The sequence below is a fragment of the Sphaeramia orbicularis genome, chromosome 8 (assembly GCF_902148855.1).
Source record: "Sphaeramia orbicularis chromosome 8, fSphaOr1.1, whole genome shotgun sequence".
Classification (NCBI taxonomy): Eukaryota; Metazoa; Chordata; class Actinopteri; order Kurtiformes; family Apogonidae; genus Sphaeramia; species Sphaeramia orbicularis.
This window is the reverse complement of record NC_043964.1, coordinates 39805164-39828278: the sequence shown is the minus strand read 5'-3', so window position 1 is coordinate 39828278 and position 23115 is coordinate 39805164. Positions and strand designations below refer to the sequence as shown.

At 40.4% G+C, this 23115-nt stretch overlaps 1 protein-coding gene across 1 annotated transcript in view; it reads right to left on the bottom strand.

The window, feature by feature from the left end:
* The window catches only part of llgl1 (LLGL scribble cell polarity complex component 1), a 51646-nt gene that overhangs the window by 7475 nt on the left and 21056 nt on the right, over positions 1–23115 (bottom strand). The window contains exons 6-22 of the mRNA XM_030141183.1: positions 18261–18423; positions 17225–17360; positions 16199–16253; positions 15942–16096; positions 15635–15855; positions 11427–11494; positions 9850–10024; positions 7400–7504; positions 7018–7310; positions 6099–6249; positions 5877–6015; positions 5480–5793; positions 5200–5391; positions 5037–5109; positions 4237–4351; positions 2711–2772; positions 74–209 (exon numbers count right to left, since the gene is read on the bottom strand). Coding sequence (XP_029997043.1) covers positions 74–209; positions 2711–2772; positions 4237–4351; positions 5037–5109; positions 5200–5391; positions 5480–5793; positions 5877–6015; positions 6099–6249; positions 7018–7310; positions 7400–7504; positions 9850–10024; positions 11427–11494; positions 15635–15855; positions 15942–16096; positions 16199–16253; positions 17225–17360; positions 18261–18423 — 2553 coding nt within the window. The remainder of the gene's footprint in view (positions 1–73; positions 210–2710; positions 2773–4236; positions 4352–5036; positions 5110–5199; positions 5392–5479; positions 5794–5876; positions 6016–6098; positions 6250–7017; positions 7311–7399; positions 7505–9849; positions 10025–11426; positions 11495–15634; positions 15856–15941; positions 16097–16198; positions 16254–17224; positions 17361–18260; positions 18424–23115) is intronic.

The following is a 23115-nucleotide window of genomic DNA, read 5'->3' as shown; positions in this document are numbered from 1 at the left end:
TCTTCTCCTTTCGTGTGTGGAGAGGTTCACATATGACATAACTGCCAAAACACAAAGGAGTGTGTATTCCTACGTGAGGAAATCCCTGACGTCCTCCACAGTCAGCTCTCCTGTGGAATCGAGTGTGAGGTCAGCACAGCTGAGGGGTGAGTCCAGTGGGGTGTCCACGATGGGTGAGGACAGGGCGCTCGGAGGCTCCTCTGTTTGTCCTGAGAAGAAGAAAAGCCACAAGGTCATGGGGATGTTTGGTGAATCATTCAGAATCACGTTAACTCCTCCTCCTCACTTCATTTCCCTTTTCAGATGCACAACAAAAATATATAGAGACCACTGGTTTTTACTGCTCGGCCAACTTTGGGCTGAAGGGGTATTGTAATTGTTTTGTCGTCTGTCTGTCCATTCGCCATAATCGCATTATCTGAGGAATGCATTGACATATCTGCACCAAATTTACACTGTGGATGCATTTGGCATGGAGCAGAAATCTACTGAAAATAGATCACCTTGACCTACTTTTACAAGGTCAAATGGCGACATGTCCATTCAACAACATAATCAACATTATCTGAAGAATGCACTGAGATTTCTGCACCAAATTTACACAAAGACAATGTAATGTAAATTATAGGGCAGTAACTTTCAACAGCATCTTATACTATATTTGGCTGAGGGTTATTAAAAGTGCACAGCACGTTATGTTACTATTTCTAGAATAAATGTTTCTCTAAACCTAAGTCCTCCTAAGTGACTTGTTTTAAACTTTGCAGATTTCAATGAAAATCATGTATTTTCCTATATTTAATTCACTCATTCATTTATATTTAATTCACTGATCATGTAAATGTTTATAAAAGTTCAGAGTAAATTCACATGTCATTATATCAAAACAGAGAACATAACATGTTTCTGCTCCATGCCAAGATGCATCCACACATAGGGATGAGAATCAATAAGAATTTAACATTTCTGATTCCATTATTGATTTTGCTTATTGATCCGATTCCTTGTCGATTCTCTTATCGATTCTCTTATCGATTCTCATTGGGTGAGGGAATAAAAGAGTACAAACGGGTGTGTTTGCATTAACTGTCTTTTATATTTCCATCTCTGCACATGAAATATAACATATACAATATATACAAATCATAATAACAGATGACGCCGGGCTCAGTTGGGGGTGGGGGGGTCTCCCGTTGTTGTGTACCTCATTTCATTTCCCCTACCTTCAGAAACTTGTATTTGAGGGGTACGACATTTGTTGCCCGCACCAGAACTGGAACTGGGCCTGAATGACAGCCTGGTGTTCACTCTGCCGCTAGATTCACAAGCGCCGCTAAGTAGCGCATCAAATGAATCCCATGCTGTGGACAAATGTTTGAGTATAGTGGAGGGATTCCACCCTTTTGAAGAAATGGAAGTTTTGCAAGTGTGACAAGTGGACCTGGTGACGTCTTTTTGGAGCGTTTCTGCCTCAACGCCAATTTGGCTACGTTCTGACCAAAACAATGCAGTGCACACGTGACGTCATCGTGCATGCACATCGAAGGCGGAATCGATAAGCAGAATTGTTAAGCAGGCAGGCAAACGATTCCAAGGAATCGAGCTACTGGGATCCGGTTCTCAAAAAAGAACCGGTTCTCGATTCCCATCCCTAATCCACAGTATAAATTTGGTGCAGATATGCAAATACATTCTTCAGATGATGCAATTATGTCATTGAATGGACAGACAGATGGACAAACTGACGACAAAATGATTACAATACCCCTTGGCCGAGGCGTAAAAACTGAACACAAATGTATCATTAACTGAATATAAAGCCAAACATCTAAACCCACTGTCATTTGTCAAACATGGTGACAGTGTTTCCATGTTCACTATGGAGCCTCTGAATGCGAAATGACATTTTACTTGAATTATTTACACATATTCATAGGATTAGTAGTTCTAAAGTTATTAAACATTTTAGATCAGTGGATGTTTTTGGTCGTCCAGGTCTTTGAGGGTTAAATGAACTTTTTTGTTTAATGGAAAAAAACACTGACATCATTCCTCCTACATTCAGACCTCACATAACACAAAGAAAACAGTGAAGTACTAATGTTTCAGGTAGAGAAAAGCAGAGAGGAGTTATTATTTAATGAACTATCCATGTTTTATGTCAGACCCAGGGCGTGGCGGCGACTGACAGATGAACTCGCCTTTATTTGACAGACTGTGACCGTTCCAAAGGTTTGTTTTTCTGGAAATCTGAGGTGATTGAGTTATTTCCAGAGGTGTATCTGCATATGATTAGGATTAAGTCATTCTAAACAACATGTGCCAAGTCACTGTGTAAACTACTAGTCATCGTAAAGAAAAGGGTCATTTCTTGCCACATCTTTTCCTCCTGTAGACCCATTCGGATATTCCAAACCCCTGCATTCTGTGTGTGCAGGCAGTTCCAGGTGACAGACCCACTAACACATAAACAAACCTACTCTGGTCTCCACAACAACCATTATTTCCTGCCAGTGAAGGAGGTGCTGGGCAGGAGAGGCAACTGGGTCATGCTGAATGGTTACCATGGATACCAAAGGGGAACCCCTGTAAAGCCCGCTCCGAGTTTAAGAGGTTCACGGAGTGATGAAGAGGCAGAAGCAGAGAGGAAGAACAAGAGGACAGTGTGAAGTAAAGAGCGGTGGGTTTGGATGTGTGTGACTGAACGTACCCTCGGCCTGGCCCAGCTGGTTCTTGTGGGTTCCGTTGGCCTGTGGCGTCGTCGTACCGTCGCTGGAGAGACACGCGAACACACGCAATTTACTTTGGCAACAGGCGGAGGAATTAGAAAGCATTAACAGGAAGAGTATCATTAGTTTGGTTTCACATGCAGTCGAGTGCCTGGAGCTGGTGGTAACCCAGCAGAGTGCATGATGAAGAGGAGATTAGTGGTTCTCAATGTGGGGTCTGAGGACCACCGAGGGTCCCCAGTGGGATTACACAGGACGCCCAGAAAATAGGACTAAAAATATACACTGTTGCACAAATGGGATGTAGTTTTAGAGCAGCAGCCATTGATTATTTTTGCTATTGATTCATCTATCAACTACTTTCTTTGATTTGATTAAACAATTATTTGAATAGGTGAAAAAAATAGTAAAACTGCAAAAAAGACAGGTCTGAAAATGACAACTTGTCTTTTATTCCAGAACCAACTGAAACCACAAAAAGCATAAAAGTAAAAGGGAATATAAAAAATATCTAGATAGAAAGAACAGTATAAATATATATAAAATCTATCTATCTATCTATCTATCTATCTATCTATCTATCTATCTATCTATAAGTCAAATGACATCTACAAACATTGTGTACTAACTGAAAAAAATCTAAATCTTACCAAGTGTATTTTTCTCATTTCTAGTCAAAATATCTCATCACACTTAAAATAAGACATAATCACCTAAAGAGTAACTTTTCGGTGAGATATAAGAACTTATTTTTATACAATAGATCTTGAAAATCTTATTTCAAGAAATCTTATCAAGCTAATTTTCATTTGTTCCATTGGCAGATTTTTTTTTGCTTGAATTAAGGGTTAGGGTTAAGGTTGAGATATTTTGACTACAAATGAGAAAAATGCACTTGGTAAGATTTTGATTGTTGCAGTGCTCTGCAGTCTTCAACACATCTTTATCCAATTTACTGACAACTTAAAATGGAACCAACATACAACTGAAAAAAAAAAACACAAAAAAAAAAACAATATTTTTTAAAGTTTGTGTTAAGCTTAAAAGTTTAAAGTAGTAAGTGATGATTCCATTTAAGAAAAGTGAGCATTTGGACATTTTCTACCTTTTTGGACCTCATCTCTTCTGAGCTACACTATGTTATTTGTGTTGAACTTCGTATCATAATAAACGTCCATGTAAAACAACAGTGGAACCAATGTTTAGTGGCAGTGAAATTAAGGAAATGAAGCTTTGATTCAGAAAAACTGTAATCGATTAATCGTTTCAGCTCTACATATATTGTTTTGACTTGTTTTATTCATTTAGAAAGATCAATAATTTTCCCCAATACATTACATTTTGCTGCAGGATTTCATCCACAGCCCCTGAATTCTAGTTTTGTTCCACAACATGCGGTTCGAGTCGGTTGGAGTGGGTAAGAAATACACTTCAGAGGCAGAAAAACACCTGTTCTCTATAGATTAAAGAATCATCAATATTTCCAGCATTGGAGCGTGTGTTTTACCTGGTCTGTGTGAGCTCCAGTGGTCGGTCCAGCTGAACGGAGCAGACCGGTTCAGTGAGAACCTTGGCCGACAGGGAGAACCTCTCATACTCTGACGGAGAGATCAGATAGAACCCTGTGTGGAAATAAACACAAACACTCAGACCTGAGAACCGCTGACTGATTCAAGTTTTTAAAAAATAAAAGTCAAATCTGTACAAAGTGTTTTGTTTGTACATTACTGGGCAGTTTGTTCTTGTCTCTCACATTAAGCAACACAAAAAAAAAAAAAAAAAAAATCAATTTCCTTTAGTCTCAACTGTCAGTAATTTTGGTTAGATCAAAACCCTCATTGCAGGTGTGAAACTTCACCCAGATTAAGCCTTTATTGGGCAAGTGACTTTTTGGTAATTTCCACAAACATTAAATATTGGGCAAATCCCGTACCTCAGTGAAGTCCACAAGTATGTTGGTTTTTATAATACTATACGGTGATTCAGAGATTTTATAGAAATGTTGAAACTGTAAGTAGTGAATATGAGTGACTTTTGTTGATCTTATTACGGTTGGATAAATACGACCTGGCCGTTCAGACTGAGGTCGCATTGCAAAATATCAGATACATATCGGATGTAGGACTACCAATGAAAGTGGCCTGGGTCGGATCTGAAAAAAATCTGATTTATGCTGTTCAAACTGTCTTTAACAGATTGGATACAGGTCACATATATGCAAAAAAAAATTGGATTTGGGCCACATTTGCCTGCAGTCTGAGCGTAGCCTTAGACTGACGGAGAGTTTTGAAGCAGTTTTCTTCTCACCCTGTCCGTTCTTGGTGAAAACACAAGATGCAATGCCACTGATGTCTTCTTTACGGATGCAATCGTAGCGTACCTAAAGACACGCAAGTCTCATTAGTACAGATGAAAAAATGACTCATTTAAGAATAACTCATTTAAGGTTTTCATTTTCTTCCAGATCTACCTGTGGTCGGAGGCCAGGGATGTTGAAGAGGTGCATGTCGCCCATGTTGGTCAAACAGACCAGTGTGTGTTCGCTGTAGTCCTCCTGAGCAGTGGAACTGAAGACCACCAGGGCCACCTTCCTTACCCGACAGCCTTCATGTGCCGTCAACTTGAACTTAGTCTTTGCGCTCACTTTAGGGAGCGAGAACACCTGGAGAGAGCAGCCGACATTTTTAAACAGGTTGATCATGTCGTTCCAACAACTAAAACAGATTTATTTTGGTGGTTTCCTGCTGTACCTTGAGCTGTTCCTCTGAGGCGATGAGGACCGAGTGAGTGTTGGTCATATCTGGTGCGATGGCGAGGTCCTGGGAGGCTTCATAAGGGTCCGGTAAGGGTTTCCCCCGCCCGTCCAGAACACAGATCGACACCACAGGGGCTCGATGCATCAGCTGGATCTCTTTACCCAACACTGCTTCCACACAGACGCTGCTCTCACTCGGACCTCCCCTCTCACATGCACGGCCCGTTCCGATGCCGGGGACCTCCAGGGCGTAGGCGTACACACTGCCCGAGTTGGTGCCGGCCCACAGCGTAGGGCCGTGGTGTGTACCTGGGACACACAGGGGGCACTATGTTCTAGTAATGTAAATACTGATGAAAAGATGTATCATTTATACCGGCATGCAAACGCACCATCACGCAGAAAAGTGTCAGCAAAACAGAGACATCGGACCACTCCAGACAGAGAGTCATCCGCTGACCGTGGTTCAATCCTCCGCTGGACCGGGGCCACTTCCTCCTGCTCTGCTAGAGCAGCGTTGGCCTCTTGAACCTGAACAACAGACATATGTTTACACAGTGTCGCAAAGGCTGAAAAGAATTCATTTTCACCATAAGAGAAACATGCCGGATTACCTTGCTGGTGGGCGTGGTGATGGTGCGTTTCTTCCCGGACACCCTGCTCTTACGGATGCGTCTGAAGCTCTGCCTCAAAGACTTTTTTAAGGACTTGACTCTTGAGAGGGGCCCTTCCATTGCTAATGAGTCATTAGGATGCAGAGTACACCTGCAAGGACAGGACAGTCTTAGTTTGTTTTACAGAAAATATTAGGGTGCGATTTGTTGAGGGGATGGTGGGGATCAACCCGCCCCTCTGGTTTTTACATCCCTACTTCTGCTGAATGAATTTCATCCTTGGGGGGGACAACCCTGTCAACAATTAAAAACCAACTGAAATAACAGACAGGTTGGGACTGAGTTTTCTTACATGAATAGCCAACATTGGCACTCAGCAGCACGTATGTCTGCAGATGCCAATGTACATGTTCAACACATGAAGTCCGACATCAGAGCATACTATTGTTTACTTAGTCTAATTAGCCAAATTATTTTGACATGATGTGAAATCTTAGTCGATTAGGTTTTATGTTATGTTTTACAGTCTGTGTTGCCTGTTCGCCATTAATCCTCTACCATGTTCGTGTGATCGGTCCTTATCCATGGTCCTGAAGCTTAATTAGGCCATCTCCCACATCGCAGAAAATTAAATGTTTCATGTATTTTGAATTTGCATTAAAGATGAATGTTCAACTGTTCGACATGTAATTGGGCCTACTGTTAACTTAAAAAATAATTAGGCCTGTTAATTGCTTGATTTTTCATGATTACAAAAACAAAAAACATCCCCCTCTCTGTTTTTTTGACAAATTGCACCCTGCTAAATACTATTGGTTCAATAAAATAGAATGCAGATATACATTAATTTCCATAAAATGTTCATTCTTTGTCAATGAAAAGCCAAATAATAAAAACATGTATCCTGCGTAGCCCTAACCTGGCCAGCACAGCGTTTCTTCTGTGGTAGTCAAACAGGCCGAATCCATGACTTGTCCCAAAGGAGATCAGGTTCCACTCTGCGTGCAGCGCCACCGCTGTAACCGAGGCTGGTGGCAGACACTGCACCAGCACCAGTGGCTGAAAGCCTGGCGCGAAGGGGGCGGGTTTAAGGCGTGGCTCCAGCCTGTCATGGCCCTTCCAGGTGAAGCCCTCCCTGTCCTGCAGCAGATCAACCACCGACACGTCCACCAAGTGGTCCGAGCGCTCGTCACTCAGACCCAGTACGATCACCTGTGGAATGGTCCACAAGTCATGTATGTCAGTACCTGTGTTCAGGGGGATGTCCTACATGATTGTGTGCATTATCAGTGCATCTTTACCTGTCCAGCAGTTCCAGCCACCAGCAGCTTGTTGCTGTATTTGCACAGAGTGATCTTCTGGATGCCCAGCCTGGGGTCGTCACTGTATGGGTCAAAACATCCGACCTACAAACACACACATGATTGGAGTTCACTGGACAAACACAAGGAAAGGTTACACACATCAATGGACAAAAAATAAAACCTCAAAAAAGCCTTTTATTGAGATTTTTTTTTAAAGACTTGCTGTTTTCTGGCAGAATACACCGTTTTTGGACTATATTACTTTTTTACAAATAGTAGTCTGCAAGAAACCAACAAAATACTTTGAATTGTCTCCAAAACGGGCAAAAAACATAACCTCAGTGTAAAAATACTATTATGGAAAAGTACTGGTTTGGTGCCTGTGACTGATGTATCTCACAACCTAACAACCTAACCCAAGAGTTTGAATTGTGAAGCATCAATAACAGTGTGTTACTGTTGGAAAAGAATTTGGAACTAGATTTAACTACTTTACATCCAGTTTTACTCCACTATATCTCAGTCAAATATTGTACTTTTTCATCTACATTTATTTGACAGCTTTAGTTACAAGTTACTCTGAAAATTCAGCACAATGTATTATGTAACAAGCTTTTAAAATACAACACATTTTAAATATTAGATCTGTGGCTTTCAACCTTTTTATCATTTGGCTTCTCATTAAAAAGCAGTGTGTTGTCAGGCTCTTATTTCAGATGTTTGAGTTCATAACAGCTCCTCCCACAGTTTCATTTGTTTTGTTTCAGATCCCCTTAATATTAGATCTTAGTTTTTTCTTCCTTCATTCAGAAACCAGATATGTTTTTATTGGACCACTGGCTTAATCTCTACCAATGTGTATCTGTTGTGCAACATCATCATAAATGTAACTAAAGCTATCAGACAAATGTGGTGGAGTAAAAAGTAATTAAAAATTATAAGTAAAAATACTGCTCTGACATGGAGTGAAGTAAGTTGGAGGAACTTAAACTAAAAGTCTACCAGTATCTGAACTATATGAACTTAAGTACTGTGTACTTGGTCACTGTCCTGTACTGTGGTTTTCTATCTAAATATCCCAAACAACACAACTGATGAAGTAAAATGGTGCCAAATGTTGGCAGAATACTGATTATTCACCTCCAGTGTTACAGGTTGAGTCTTTGGACTCACCACCAGACCACAGGTCCTGATGCATCACTGCATTTCTGCTCCAACTTTCCAAAACAGTTTTGTCTCATTCTGAATATTTATTCTAAACTGACCACAAACTAATTCAGCTCAGGCACACTAATACCCTCCTGAACCTCTCCTCCTCTAATCACTACTTTTATTCTCTACCCAATGCCATGACATCCCCCGCCTCTCCCTCATACAACCTCAGCAAAACAAGCGCATTAATCTGTCTCACACACACAGTCGAAATTCCAGCAGAATCCCCTCTCACATGGGAGTCATGTCATGGTGAAACAAGGAGTAGGAGAAGTTGGTCAGTAACACACATACAGAAAGAGAGTGGGATGATGGGTCTGGTTTTCATTACAGAGGGAAAAAAGGGAAAGGCTCTTCATCCCATATGAGGGCCACATTCCTGAACATGCAGCTCTGTTACCACAGGATACATGAGGAAAGGTGGGGGGGGGGGAGTGGGACTGAGAAGAAGAAAAGGAGAGTAACAGGAGTGGGAAAACAGGATTAAGAGGTGTGTGCATGTGTGTGTGTGTGTGTGTGTGTGTGTGTGTGTGTGTGTGTGTGTGGACACCAAAACACTCCCCCCACCACCACCACCACAGGATGATGATATTACTGAAAATTAGCTTTCATTTCTGATGACAGTCACCTGACGAACGACTAAAACAGGAGATCTGAGTACATTTTGTCCGGAAGAAACACAATGGTTATAACATTTAAAGCCTAAAATATTAATAACTACTTTTTGCAAACTTGTGCCAAGTATAAAGTGTTAATCCATGGACAAAATTCCCCCGAAAAAGCTCCAGTACAGTTTCTTCCTTTCACTACAGATGAGACCTTAGATCTGCTCAAACGATAAAACCCTGTCATTTAAATATTCATAAAACGCTCTGCTTCATGACCCATCTCCATTTCCTGTCAGCGTCTACCGAAGCCAGATTCTCCCTGACATGAAATTCTGCTTCCTGACGTGCATCAGTTCATTTAAATGCAACTCTGCACAGAACGCAGGCCATTAAAAGAGAATCAGACTCAAGTTTTAGCAACGGTGGGGTGGGCCTGTCTGAAAACCAAACACATGAAAACAATCAGATGGGAAAATGAGGCCACAGATGTAATGCAACAGCCCCGTCCGACTGCGCATGCTGTTTTTATTCCCACAGCCTGTAAAATAAGATCCTGTGTCTGATCTGGTGAGGAAAGATTCAACAGTTCCTCTCATTTCCATTCACCTTGACTCATTTGTGCCTCACCTTCCTGAACGGAGGCCACTCCTCCTCTTGCTGCAGGTCGGGGTCGTCGCTAGGGTCCTGAGGGTCGTCGCTAGGGTCGCAGTCGGTGTGGAAGACGTTAGCTGTGCTGAGTTTGTACAGCGGAGTGAGAGCAACTCCGGACGCATCCCAGAAACGCACTGTTCCGTCTTCATGTCTGGAAAAATGTAACATTCAAGACCCAATGTTGTACCTTATGTCCATTTATAATCACAGTTTTGCACCATTTTTTGTTCAGTCAGTTCATCAGGTTTACTTCCTAATACTAAAAATACTTGACTCGGTTAACTACAAATGTGAGGTATTTGTACTATTATGATGTTAGACATCTATCTCACTACATTTGTCTGACAGTTTTAGTTACTGAGCCCCTGAAAAGTTGATTTTTACAGAAATGTGGAGATTTTTTTGATGATCTTACAGAATACAAGGCGTAGCTGTAGATTAAACTTCCCCATAGAATAAAATTAGAGCTGCACAATATATCGGTTGAGCATAGTCATTGCAATGACTATGCTCAATAGTAGTAGTATGTGTGCTCAATAGTCACATTGCAGATCCTGCAATGTAGGAGGTAAATGAACTCATCATGTTCTCATCTAATTTCAAGGGTACCTGACACATACTGTGTGCAGTGATCCACCCAATCACAACCTTTCTTAATCAGTTTGGAGTGAGTCGCTGGTAACAACACTAAAAATGAGCAACGACCGAGAGAAAATCACCGAAAACGAAGACTTGGTGCCAAAAAGAAAAGCAATGTCAGTTTTCTGGAATTATTTCGGCTACAAAAAGGATGATATTAAAACACGAGTTCTGTGTCGACAGTGCCTTCCACCTGTCGCCACGAGAGGAAACACAACTAAATTGTTTGACCATTTACGTTGGCACCACACAGCTGTTATATCCTCCTGAGTATGTTTTCGTATCGCAATATGTACCACAGGGTTAAAAAAAAAAAAAAAAAAAATCGCAATGTCAGTTTTTTCCAATATTGTGCAGCCCTAAATATAATAGCTCAAACACCCATAGAAGTAAGACAGTGTATACATTAATGCAGCACTAAAATGAACCCAAAAAAATTATAATAGCCAAGAATGACACAATGAGTATTTTTATTTTTCACACTTTCAGAACATTTTGCTAATAATACTCTAAAAGCACAACTTTTACTTATAGCAGTACTACAGAGTAGTCATGCTTTTAAGATCTCAATACCACCTCCACCACTGTTCCTTTCTGAATTCCTTTTACTGATTTCTAGATGAAACAAAGCCAACTGTCACATGAGTCGTCTTTCGCTGACAAATTTTAGTTTTTAAACTTTTGAGACAAGTCACATGCAGACTCGGTTTACTGCAGGATATTCATGTGGTTCAGATTAAAAAGAAAAAAGAAAACATCCTGATGCAGCATTTAGTCACTTCCACTTTCTAAGGATCATCAGATTTGTGCCAGATTTGTGCAAAAAAAAAAAAAAGATGCTAAGTGAATCCACCTGCAGTACGGGCACGCTCTAAGTATTTATACATCTGATTGTGTGTGAGAGTGTAACATACCCCGTCAATAGCAGCTCTTGTTGTTTGGGTGGAGGTGCCAGGTTTTTCCCTCCACATATGGGCCAACTCTGCAACAAACAGATCGGTGAAGAGTTAAGACACCCTAGTTTGGAAAAGCTGCAGGAGAAACATTCCACATATTGAACTTGACTAAGCGACTCCATATTTCCAAGCCTCTTCCATCTTATGACCTCAGCTTGAAATTTTCTGGCCCTAACACACAGACATGCCCATAAGGATGAGCATGTGTAAAAGAAAAGAAAAAAAAAAAAAAAAGAAAACGCTCACATTTTGGCCTGTGCAACTCTTGGAGACTTTGTTGTGTTTGCTCTGCTGTGGTGCCATCTCTTTGGTTTGGCCTCCCACAGATAGACAGTGATGATTTACAAGTGTACCAGCTGTGTATGTGTGTGTGTTGGTCTGATCTGCCACTGATCAAACAGCTGATCTAAGCTACAAAGCCTGTGCGAAGCCTCTAACTGCCTTCACCTGCTCCCAAAGTTAACGCACTATCAGCAGGCCCATGGTCAGACTTGTGTCAGCTTCCTCATTGCGCTGCAGCTGCCGGCCTGTGAACTTAAATGCACCACAACCACGACTAATAACATCCATTTAAATGCAAATAGCCGCGCTAGGGTCCACTTTAAACTCCGATTTCAACTGGCTTTTTAGTGTCGGTGGCCAAAATTAACAGACATGCATGAGCAGGCTGGCTATTGGCCGTATTCAGTTTAAGGTGTTCTCAGGTTAAGCCGCTTACATTCATATTGGATTTTTTTGTAATTTGATATCCTTACAGCTATGAGTAAATCCATTTACAGACTAATCCTGCAGCTACTGCGGTCCACTAACCTCACAGTGTCAACAGTCAGTTATTTTGAATACAGGGAAATGATATCAGGACACAGTAACAGAGACCTGTCAGAGAGATGAATATGGATTTAGGAACACATTCAGGCTCCTTTTCTAGTCACACAGTGGAAGTGATCACATATGGGTTAAACCCATTATAAGCTCTCTTTTCTCCTAACATCTATAGCACTGTTAAATAAGAAATCTCCTCCGATTAATAAGCCCTGAACCCTCTCCTCTTTAATCTTGTTCATCCTTGCTTACAGGATGGGTTTCTGAAACTACCCATGTTCTTATTATTAATGTTTTTATTTGATCTTATTTTTATTCCTATTGCTTCTGTCATGGGTTGATTACACTGCATATTGATCTTATAATTACTCAGATTCCTTTATCCTCTGCACTGTGAAAATGGAGGAATTTTTTCTACAGAATGCAATTACTATCATCTATTTAAAGTCAATCATTTTATTGTATTCTATTTTATTTATTTTACCTTGGAGAGGAAGGTGCAATAGTAAATTAGGTGTGTTATAAAATTGTGATAATGCTGACTCCAAAATCTTGAGACGGAGTGTGTTTGTTTCCGAATGTGAATGTAGCCCTGTCGTCCAAGACAAAGTTTATCCTGATCACCCCTGTAAATGCATCATTATTAAAACCGAATCTTTAATATGTTATCCAACTAAGACTAATTATCAACCATAAGCTGCTGATGGTGGTAAATAAAAACAAATATGGATACATGTTTTGTTACCAACACACATTTATGTTATTGTAACTGCATAATTTGCCAGATATCTTTAAATGCCTCTGGGTTTTTCCCCACTCAGCTGCTCATAGTTACGGTTCCAATAATGTGACGTGACTGTAGCTTTAGTCTGCTTCCTCAAGTAGTCTCCCCGGGCAGGTTCCCAAAAAACAAAACAAAAAGCCTGTGCGGACTCTAAAACGATGAGATCATGTAATATCAATTGACTCAACAGGGGTGGTGTTAATTACAGTTTTAAATTTGTTTTCTGTAGTTTCTGATGAAGAGAAAGTGATTTCAAAGCCTCAGGTATGAAACGACCTTGTATGAACACTGTAAACTACTGCTGGATTATTAGAGATTAATCACTTAAACACCATTTGTATTAGAATAATTGAACCCCGGCTGTGTTTCCTGCTGCATCTGTTTATGTTTTACATTACTTCAGAAAATGGGGGAACATTTCTGCAGGTTTCAACAAGTAATTTTAATCCTTTTTTAGTGTTTTATACTTTGCAATTTAATTACACTAATGCAATTTAAGTGCATGTATGGAACTACACAGCTGTAATAAAGAAAACACAAAACAGACTCATTATGTAATGGAGAGAATCTCCACTGGTGTATAGGCTTAATTAGAAACAGACAAACTAAACAACTGAAAATTGAGTTTGTGCTATTGAATTTAGCAAAAAGGCCCAAGACCTTAATTTGACGGTTGACACTAAGGAAAACATATTTTTTTATGTAGACACATTTTTACAGTTGAACTATGTAGGAATGGCTTTAGATCTAAAACAATGACGGCAAAATGTTCAGAAATAATTGTTTATGCATTTCCATATCTTCTTGATTTTTTTCAGGCAAAACTGGGAGACACTGGAGAGGCTAAAGGACCACAACTGGCTCTTGAGACCAGGGTTGCAGAACCCGGCTCTGTACCCATAGTTTATGAATTTGAGCATTGTTTTGTACAAGGTGAAACAGGCTTCACATGTGTTATTTACTATCAGCATCAGATGAGCACACCTAAGCATGTGTGATTCTCATACTGCATTTTAGACTCATTAAAGACCTGCTGAATCCCTGATATTTAAGGCACTGATGTCAAATGCAGCATTTTCAAGTTTAAAGGAGTGATATTTTGCTTTTTTTAAATGGAATTTTGCATTTTAAAACCTTTCCCTGTGGTCTACATAAACTGTAAATGCTATGCTTGGGTCTGAATTCTTCATTAATTCAACTCCACAGGTCCATCTTCAACCCTATTTCTGAGTAATGACACCAGAAAGGTCGTTTTGAGCACTGGCCCTTTAAATGCAAATGAGTCACTTCACACCCCATCCCCTGCAGGTTGTTGGCTGTGCTGCTCTGTCCCGTTCAGCCAGCAACTGAACATTTTAGGTAATCGGCTCGAAGTTTAGACATATTTTCAGTTTTTACTACAACCGCTGCTGCTGATAAACAACTATGTCATACTTGGGAGAAATGTTCGTCTGAAGTCTCGACCTTATACGTGCAAATGTCATAACGTAACTAGTTAGAAAACGTAACAAATTAGGCAGGAATTAAAACAGGTTGTACAAATCCACTCGATTTTTGCCAAAATGAATATAAAGATAGATTTGTAGCACCTAGAGGGTTCAAATTCAGACTTTTTGAACTATTAGGGTCCAAATACACAAATAAATGAACCACAGACTAATAAAAGTGGATTTAGCAAAATATGACCCGTTTAAGTGAAATCCGCCATTGCTACTCAGAGTCTGATCAGTTTTCTCAACAAGTATCACCATCAGCTGTTATCCTATGCACTTATCGTCGCAAAAAGATTTGTTCTGATCTTCTGGAAAAAAGCAGAAGTCCCATCAGTTAAATTATGATTAGAAGAAATGGTTAAACTCTCCAATTTGAAGAGAATTTGGTTCTCACTGTTAAGTAAACTGCACCAGTTCAATAAGATTTGGCCTCATAGAACTATAACTCAACCTAAATAGTGGTACAACTTTTGTAGCCTCTCTCATTGTGGTAAGATGCAAGACCTGGAAAGAGGTAGAGGGGTGGGATGAGAAATGTTAAAGTGTGTGTTTTTTATGTTTATATTTTGTTGTGTGTACTTGTTTTGTTTACTATGTGGTTATTTTCAATACAAGCACAACCTGTAATAATAAATGTTTTTCTGACAAATTCTTCAATAAAAAGATTGATGACAATAGATGTCATTGCCTGTGTTTGTTTGTTTGTTTGTTTATTTCTAATTTGTATTAAAACCAAACAACAAAAGGATTATATAAAAGAAAGTCCAACATTCGAAAACGAGCGGGATGAAGTTTAATTTATAATCTCCCGCCCCCTTACCCCACCCAACCTACCCTAAATTCCTATGTCAGATCCCATAAACAACTCAAAAATCCTACACATATCAGACCAAATTCTGACCATGCACAAAACACAAAATTGCTGTACATATCAAGGATACACTGTCCATTTTGCAGCAGCATTTCCCATTAAAGTAAACTCTGTCCTTTTCGTAGCAGTAATAGGGCACATATCCAAAACAAAAGTAAACTATCTGTGTGTTGTGTCTAACTGTGCTTCCTCTCACCCCGTGTGCTTGCTGGCGGCCCTGCTGTGCTTTGCCGGCATTGACCAGCCTCTCCCAGAGTTTGGGAGGGACGCTGGAGATGTGGCAGGAGCAGGTGATGGCCGAGGAGTGGAGGGGAGCCAGATAGGGGGTGGGCAGAGAGGGCCACCCGGGGGTCTGCAGGTCAATCACAACCAGCTCCTCTTCTAGCAGCACGACCAACGCTGAAGGGTCGTCAAACTCTGCAAAAAGGACGGGCAACTCAGAGAATTTAGGATACGTCATAGTGGCATGAAATTAAAGTAAAGGCATCAAAGCAGAAACACACCTTTATCTGGCTCGATACTGTGGATAGTGAAGAAGTCAATGACTCTGGATGTGAAGTCGAGGGTGATGTGATCTTTGTCCTGCTGAATGGTTAAACAGTGGCGGTCACCGTAACTCGCTCTGGGCATCCCTCCGCTGTATAACAACACTGGAGACCTGCAGCGTTGTGGAATGGGATAGGGTCTTAGTTGTAAATAGTGGCTGTTGGGGGCAGGAGGTCAAATCTTGTTGGATTTGTAGTGACATCAGATCACTTACCCTGTCTGTGTCGTCCTCCACAGGATCTTACTGATGGCCTTACAGGGAAATGGACCTGACGGAGACAGCCATACAGAAAAGACATTCTGAGACGTTGGTCGGACTAAGACTATTACAGTTTCCAGGCTTTTAGTGTTAAAGAGGCAGAGGGGAAATTAGAATTAAGAGTCCAGGGTTCCAACCGGTTTCTACACGTAAAATGTAAGACTTTTTAAGACATTTTTAAGACTACTAAGAACAGAATTTAATACCTATTTCACAGGCATACTATCAAAAATTTGTGACTCTTAGAATTTAGGAAAATATATTTATTTACTCCAACACCTTGATTCCCACCATTCCAAGTCATTTCTCATTGGGGGCGGCAAAATTAGTGTTAATTAGTTCCTAATTTCAATATAAATTGTTGGGTTGGAACGAGTGGAAATGAGTCAACTAACATTACTGTCTTTGTGGCTTGAACATTTCCCAGACACATTTAAATACTTGACTTAAGACCTACCATATTAAAAGGTAAATGGTCTGCACTTATATAGCACATTTTATACACCTTTATGGTGCCCAAAGCCTCACATTCACCCATTCACACACACCAGTAGGCGGCTGTTGCCATGCAGGGCGCTGCCAGGCCCTACTGGGAGCAATTTAGGGTTCAGTGTCTTGCCCAAGGACACTTTGACATGTAGACAGTCAGAGCCAGGATTCGTACCACCAACCCTTCAGTTATTGGACAACCTGCTCTACCAACTGAGCCACAGCCGCCCAAATTTAATACTGTTTAAGGACTTTTTCTTGAGGTATTAAATGCAGATTTGTAAATTCCAGACTTTAAAGACTCCGTGGGAACCCTGGAGTCAAGAGAGAGAAATTTCAAGCAAATAGTTGTTTAAGTCTGTGTTTTTATCATTGTCTGAATCATTCTTGCAACGATCCAGACTGGACAGACACATAAAACCTGACCTAGGTCTCATCCAGAATCCCAAGGGGTTAGTCAGCAGAGTGTGTGTGTTATGTCTGCGTTCTCACCATATGGTATAGTGGACGACACTGGCTGCTGATTGCAGGTGTTGCCATTGGTGACAGGCCAAACGGCGTAGCCCCCATCGTTATGTGAACTGACAAACAAGTTTCCAGAACGTTCCCATACCAGACTCTCCAGCTGCTGCAGGGGTGTCCACACACAAATAGAGCCATTAGACCAGGTCATACAACAGCCAAATCACAGCTAATATTTACGCAGCTTATATGGGAAAGAATGTTTATCTTTTGACTCTGAAATGACAAAAAGTCTAGTGACTCAGCAGCAACAATGGTTTTATCACATACTTTAGAGAAGACATGCCTGAATTCTTTCCTATAAAGGTCAAAATGTTAAACTAAAAATAAATGTTGTTATGAGATCACATTTTATTAAATCAAAATGCATTATATTTTATCACTCCAAGTCTTTAATAAAAATTCAAACTAATAAAAGACTAATTTAATGTTATTAAGAGTGATTTTTTTTCACAATAAATTAAGAGTTTACTATGTGTATTTAAAAAAAAAAAAGCTTTCATAGCAATGAAATATGAAATATCATTCTTTCAAAATAACCCTCATTTCCCCAAAGGAGATAAACTGCTGTCAAATACATTTTTGTAGGAAAAAAAACTGTCTAGACTTTCATCAGCAGGTGTCCCTCCACTCTCACAGACTGACTGAAATACCCAGCATGAGAACATTAATAGTAATATAATTATCATCTAATTCAGATGAGTCATGCTTTATATTATCACTCCTTTCTGTTATTTAGAAAAACAAATCAAACATATCATTAAAAATTAAAAACTTGCAAGAGAGAGGAAGATTACTGTAATTCTTCCTAGAAGAGACCATGTGTCATTTAATAGCTTAACCATACTGTGCTATAAATTGCTGCAAAATTCAGATTTTAGCTGCAGAAAATGTTCAAGGGAGTGTGGCCAGTGTAACCTGCAGACACTACATCTTTAAAGTGATATCCCTCTACCACTCACAATAAGAAAATGCATTATAGACTCATCTTCTCTAAATCAGGTACCTGCTTGCCCAGAAAGAGCTGGCCAATGTGACGGCTGCTCAGGTCCCACAGAACCACCAGGCCTCTACTGTAGCCTATCAGGATTTTTCCCGCCTGCTGAGGGTGTTCCTGAAGAGCCTCCACCGGCCCTAATGACTTTCCACATCTGTAGTCATCTGGAAGGCTGGAAAACAAAACATTAGCTTTCATTCCACATCTGCAGTCTGCCGGTTCAGTGGGTTAAATATCACAACATCAACAAATAAACAGAGACAAGAAGGAGCACGTGTCACTGATGAGGAGTGAAATAATATGGGATGTGTTTCAAGTGAAATTTGTGAGATTACAAGTGCACCCATGGTAAAAGTCGGACACTGTGCGCTATGCTTGTGTGCATGTTGTCAGAATGTGTAAAACACTAGTTAATATTAGAAGCTGGCTGTCAGACAGTTCTTCAAATAGTTTTCAGTGAATGGGAATGGAATGAGTCGAGCCCTATTCAAACTGGACCTGGAGACCTCTAGGAGACCTCTGGTAATTTGTAATAACTGAATGTCATCTGTGATCGAATTGAAATTCCACCACAAATTACCAACCATCTTTCAGCAAATACAGAGCTCCTGCAATAATTGACATCTCTGTGATTTGGTGGCATTTCCAGTATTTTTTATTTCCTTCATGCATTTATTCTGCTTATTTTGTGGTGAAGGATTATGGAGTCTGTGCTGGTGATAATAAATGGAAGCTTTAAAAGTGTTTTGTGATATGTTGATGGACATTCACTGAAAAAGCAAATCCTTCAGACGAGCAAAAATGACAGCTGCAACACAGACTATTTTTCTGCCTTTCAACAGTTGTTTGAAGTGGCCAGCCTTGGCATCAGGACCGGGGAATAATATCAGTAAATTTAAATTTAAAAAAAAAAAAAAAAAAACAGACTTCACTTCACAGATGTAAGTCCATAATTACTAAATCACCAGAGGTCCTAATGTTATACTAGTCCTGTACAAATAGAGGTCAAGACAGCCATCTAGATCCAATCCTATCCCCCTTTAGACCAGCTGACATCTGTCTGAAGTTCCATACTGAGCTGAAAAAGTTCTAACACATCATTTGAAAGCTTGAAACTCTGATTTTGGACTCAAGTTACAAACAGCGCTGGCAAAGGTGAGGAAAAATTAAAACAGAGATTTTATAGAGCATGGAGAAAGAGATCTCTGGAAGGAGAAAACTGGTTTGACAAAAAAACAACAAGCTGGAGCTGAGCTGCTGGAGCATGTGAATCTGTTAGCTAACTTGATAATTAGCTCAGGTAGCTGCTGTCAGGTAGATGGCATGTTTGCACATTTCATGACTTTGATATAACTGATATCAAACACAACTATATATGTTAATATTTATCAAGTAGCTGAAATACTTGATATTTATCATTATGCTGTCAGTTGATGTAGTCATTCTTTTCTGCAAGCTTCTGTTTCATCCTTCACTCTTCTCCAGCTCCACCAGTTTATTTCCATATGATCAACATGACAACATCTATGTAGCGTATTGAGACAAAATTGCAGACCACAAACCAATGAGTGACGTCCCAGACAGATCATCCACTACTTGGTTTGTGGTTGTCCTTCAGTAAGAGGTTGGACCATTTTTCTACTAAATCAGCAGAGGTCCTAATGTTACACTAGTCCTGTACTCATTGCCTTCCTTGTTTCTAGTCAAATGTTCGTGTATATTTGGTTTATGATTAAATGTGTGCATGTTTATGTTGAAATTGTACGATGTGAAGTATGCAAAACTGAAGCCAAATTCCTTGTATGTGTTCACATACTTGGTCAATAAAGCTGATTTTGAGGTCAAGACGACTATTTACATCCAATCCTAACCCCCTTTAGACCAGGTGACATCTGTCTGAAGTTTCATACGGAGCTGAAAAAGTTCTAACATCATTTGAAAGCATGAAACATCTGATTTTGGACTCAAGTTACAAACAGCACAGTCAAAGGTGAAGAAAAACTACAATAGAGATGTTATAGAGCATGGAGAGAGAGAGATCTATGGAAGGTAAACACTGGACTGACACAAAAAACAACAACAAGCTGGAGCTGAGCTGTTGGAGCATGTGAATCTGTTAGCTAGCCTGATAATTAGCTCAGGTAGCTGCTGTGCTGTCAGGTAGCCATTATTGTTGTGTTTGCACATTTCGTGACTTTGATATAACTGTTATCAAACACAACTATGTGTGTTAATATTTATCAAGTAGCTGAAATACTTGATATTTATCATTATGCTGTCAGTTGATGTAGTCATTTTTTCTGCAAGCTTCTGTTTCATCCTTCACTCTTCTCCAACTCCACCAGTTTATTTCCATATGATCAACATGACAACATCCATGGTGCGTATATCAAAACAAAATTGCAGACCACAAACCAACGAGTGACATCCCAGAGGGTCCATCCACTTCTTTTCATTTTCACTTAGTGTCATCTAATTATTTTTTGTTGAATTTTTTTCCATCAGTTACTGACCTCTGCACCACCTGTTCCTGTGTCAGAGGTAAGACCATTTTTCTACTAAATCACCAGAGGTCCCTATGTTACATGCTACACTAGTCCTGTACAAATAGAGGTCAAGACAGCTATTTAGATCCAATCCTAACCCCCTTTAGACCAACTGACATCTGTCTGAAGTTTCATACTGAGCTGAAAAAGTTCTAACACATCATTTGAAAGCTTGAAACATCTGATTTTGGACTCAAGTCACAAACAGTGCTAGCAAAGGTGAAGAAAAACTAAAATAGAGATGTTATAGAGCATGGAGAGAGAGATCTAAGGAAGAAGAAAAGTAGATTGACACAAAAAAACATCAACAAAAACAACAAAATTGAGCTGGAACTGAGCTGCTGGAGCATGTGAACAAGACATTCCTCTGAGGCAACGGAGGAATGTGGAGCAGGACACACCCTTGAGGTGTCAGAGGATTCCCTCAGCGAAGGACAGGGAAAGGAAAGGAGAGAAGGAAGAAAGACAAAGAAGAAGCAGAGGGAGGCAGGGAGAAAGAACAGGAGGACTGTCATTAAAAACAAACAAACAAACAAACAAACAAACAAACAAAGGCAGGACAGAAAGACAGCGCTGCAGAGTTCTGGGCTTTTTGCTGCAGATGAGCCACAAATCTTGCAAAGTAGATAGTGGGCCTGCGTGGCTCACACACACAGACATAAACACACACACACACACACACACTTTGGACTGCTTTAGTAGGGTTCACTGAGGGAAGATCCTCTCCGGAAGCACAGAGGCAGAAACATTCCCAACAAAGCCTTCCATTGTCTCCATCTCCCCGTTCAAGTATTTTTAGGGAATCCAGCATCCTGCTACAGAGTCCCGGTGATGAGCCCCTGCGTCTGTGTGTGTGCGCATGTGTGTGTCTGCGCACGCTGGAGACTCAGCTGAAACACTTCCCCAACCGGAACACTGCGTTTTGGCAACCGGTACAAAGCATCACTGTGTACAACTCTGCTCCTTTGCACACAGCTTACAAATCACACACACACACACACACGCACACACCCACACACACACACACACACACACACACTAGTCTTATCAGGGCCCTTGTTAGGCCTCAGTTCTACCCACTTCCCTAAACAAGCCTGGTTAATGAGGGGTTTGGCTGAACCCTTCAGACAATCACACAGCAGAACAAGAACCAAACAGCTAAAGGTCTGTGACAGTTCCACTGAGTCAGAGCAAGAAAGCAGCGAGGAAATTCTTTTCAAAACAGCAACTTTCTGGTACAAATCAGTACATTATCTGCATCTGAATCAACAACAGCACAACTTGACAGATGGTGAGAATATTAGTCTTCAGTCTGACATCTCTACTCTTTAAACAGCATGCAGGAGACCCGACTGTTCTCATGGTCCCTGAACCACATGAACCTGACCTGCATCGTGTCTGCTGGGGTCAAAAGGTTGATTGGTCTCAACGTGAAAGTGTGCATGTCTGACCTTCTCAGCAGGAGAAGTGAAGGGAGGAAACTGGAGTGTTTGAAGGAAAGGAAGACATACTGTGACGGGACGAGAGAAGTGGGTTAAAGAGGAGTGGAGGAGGAATGAAGTAGAATCTGCTGCAAAAATATCTGATTAATTTCTTCTTTGATTTGCCTTTTTTCCTCTTACAAGAACAAACAGCGGAAGCTTAAAACCGAAATAAATATGGCTAAATCTTACGACTGGCTCCAAAAAAGGCCCAACTCCAGTCGACTTTCATTCAGAAAATGTCAACTTCTGTCTGAAAATACCAAGTCATTCTGGTGTCATTCACAGGGGGATGTCCACTGTGACTAATAGCTTCCCTGCCAAGTTGAACATTCTGAACTCTTGTTTGTCAAATACAAAACTTACTTTTCTCCCCAACAGACAGCTCTGTCATAGTTATGTTTACAGAGTGAAACTGACAAGACCAAGTCTACCAGAACACTATTACAATAATCAATTTGATCAGTTGCATTAGCTGGTGTTAGCATTAATGCATACTGAATTACATCATCTGTTAGCTAGCCTGCTAATTAGCTCAGGTAGCCATTATTGGCGTGTTTGCACATTTCATGGCTATGATATTACTGACATCAAACACAGCTATATGTTTTAATATTTATCAAGTAGCTGAAATACTTGATACTTATTATGCTGTCAATTTTTCTGCAAACTTCTGTTTCATCCTTCACTCTTTTCCAACTCCACTAATTTATTTCCCCACAATCGACATGACAGCAACCACGTCACACATTGAGACAAAACTGCAGACCACAAACCAATGAGTGACGTCCCAGAGGGATCATCCACTTCTTTTCATTTTCACTCAGCGTCATCGTT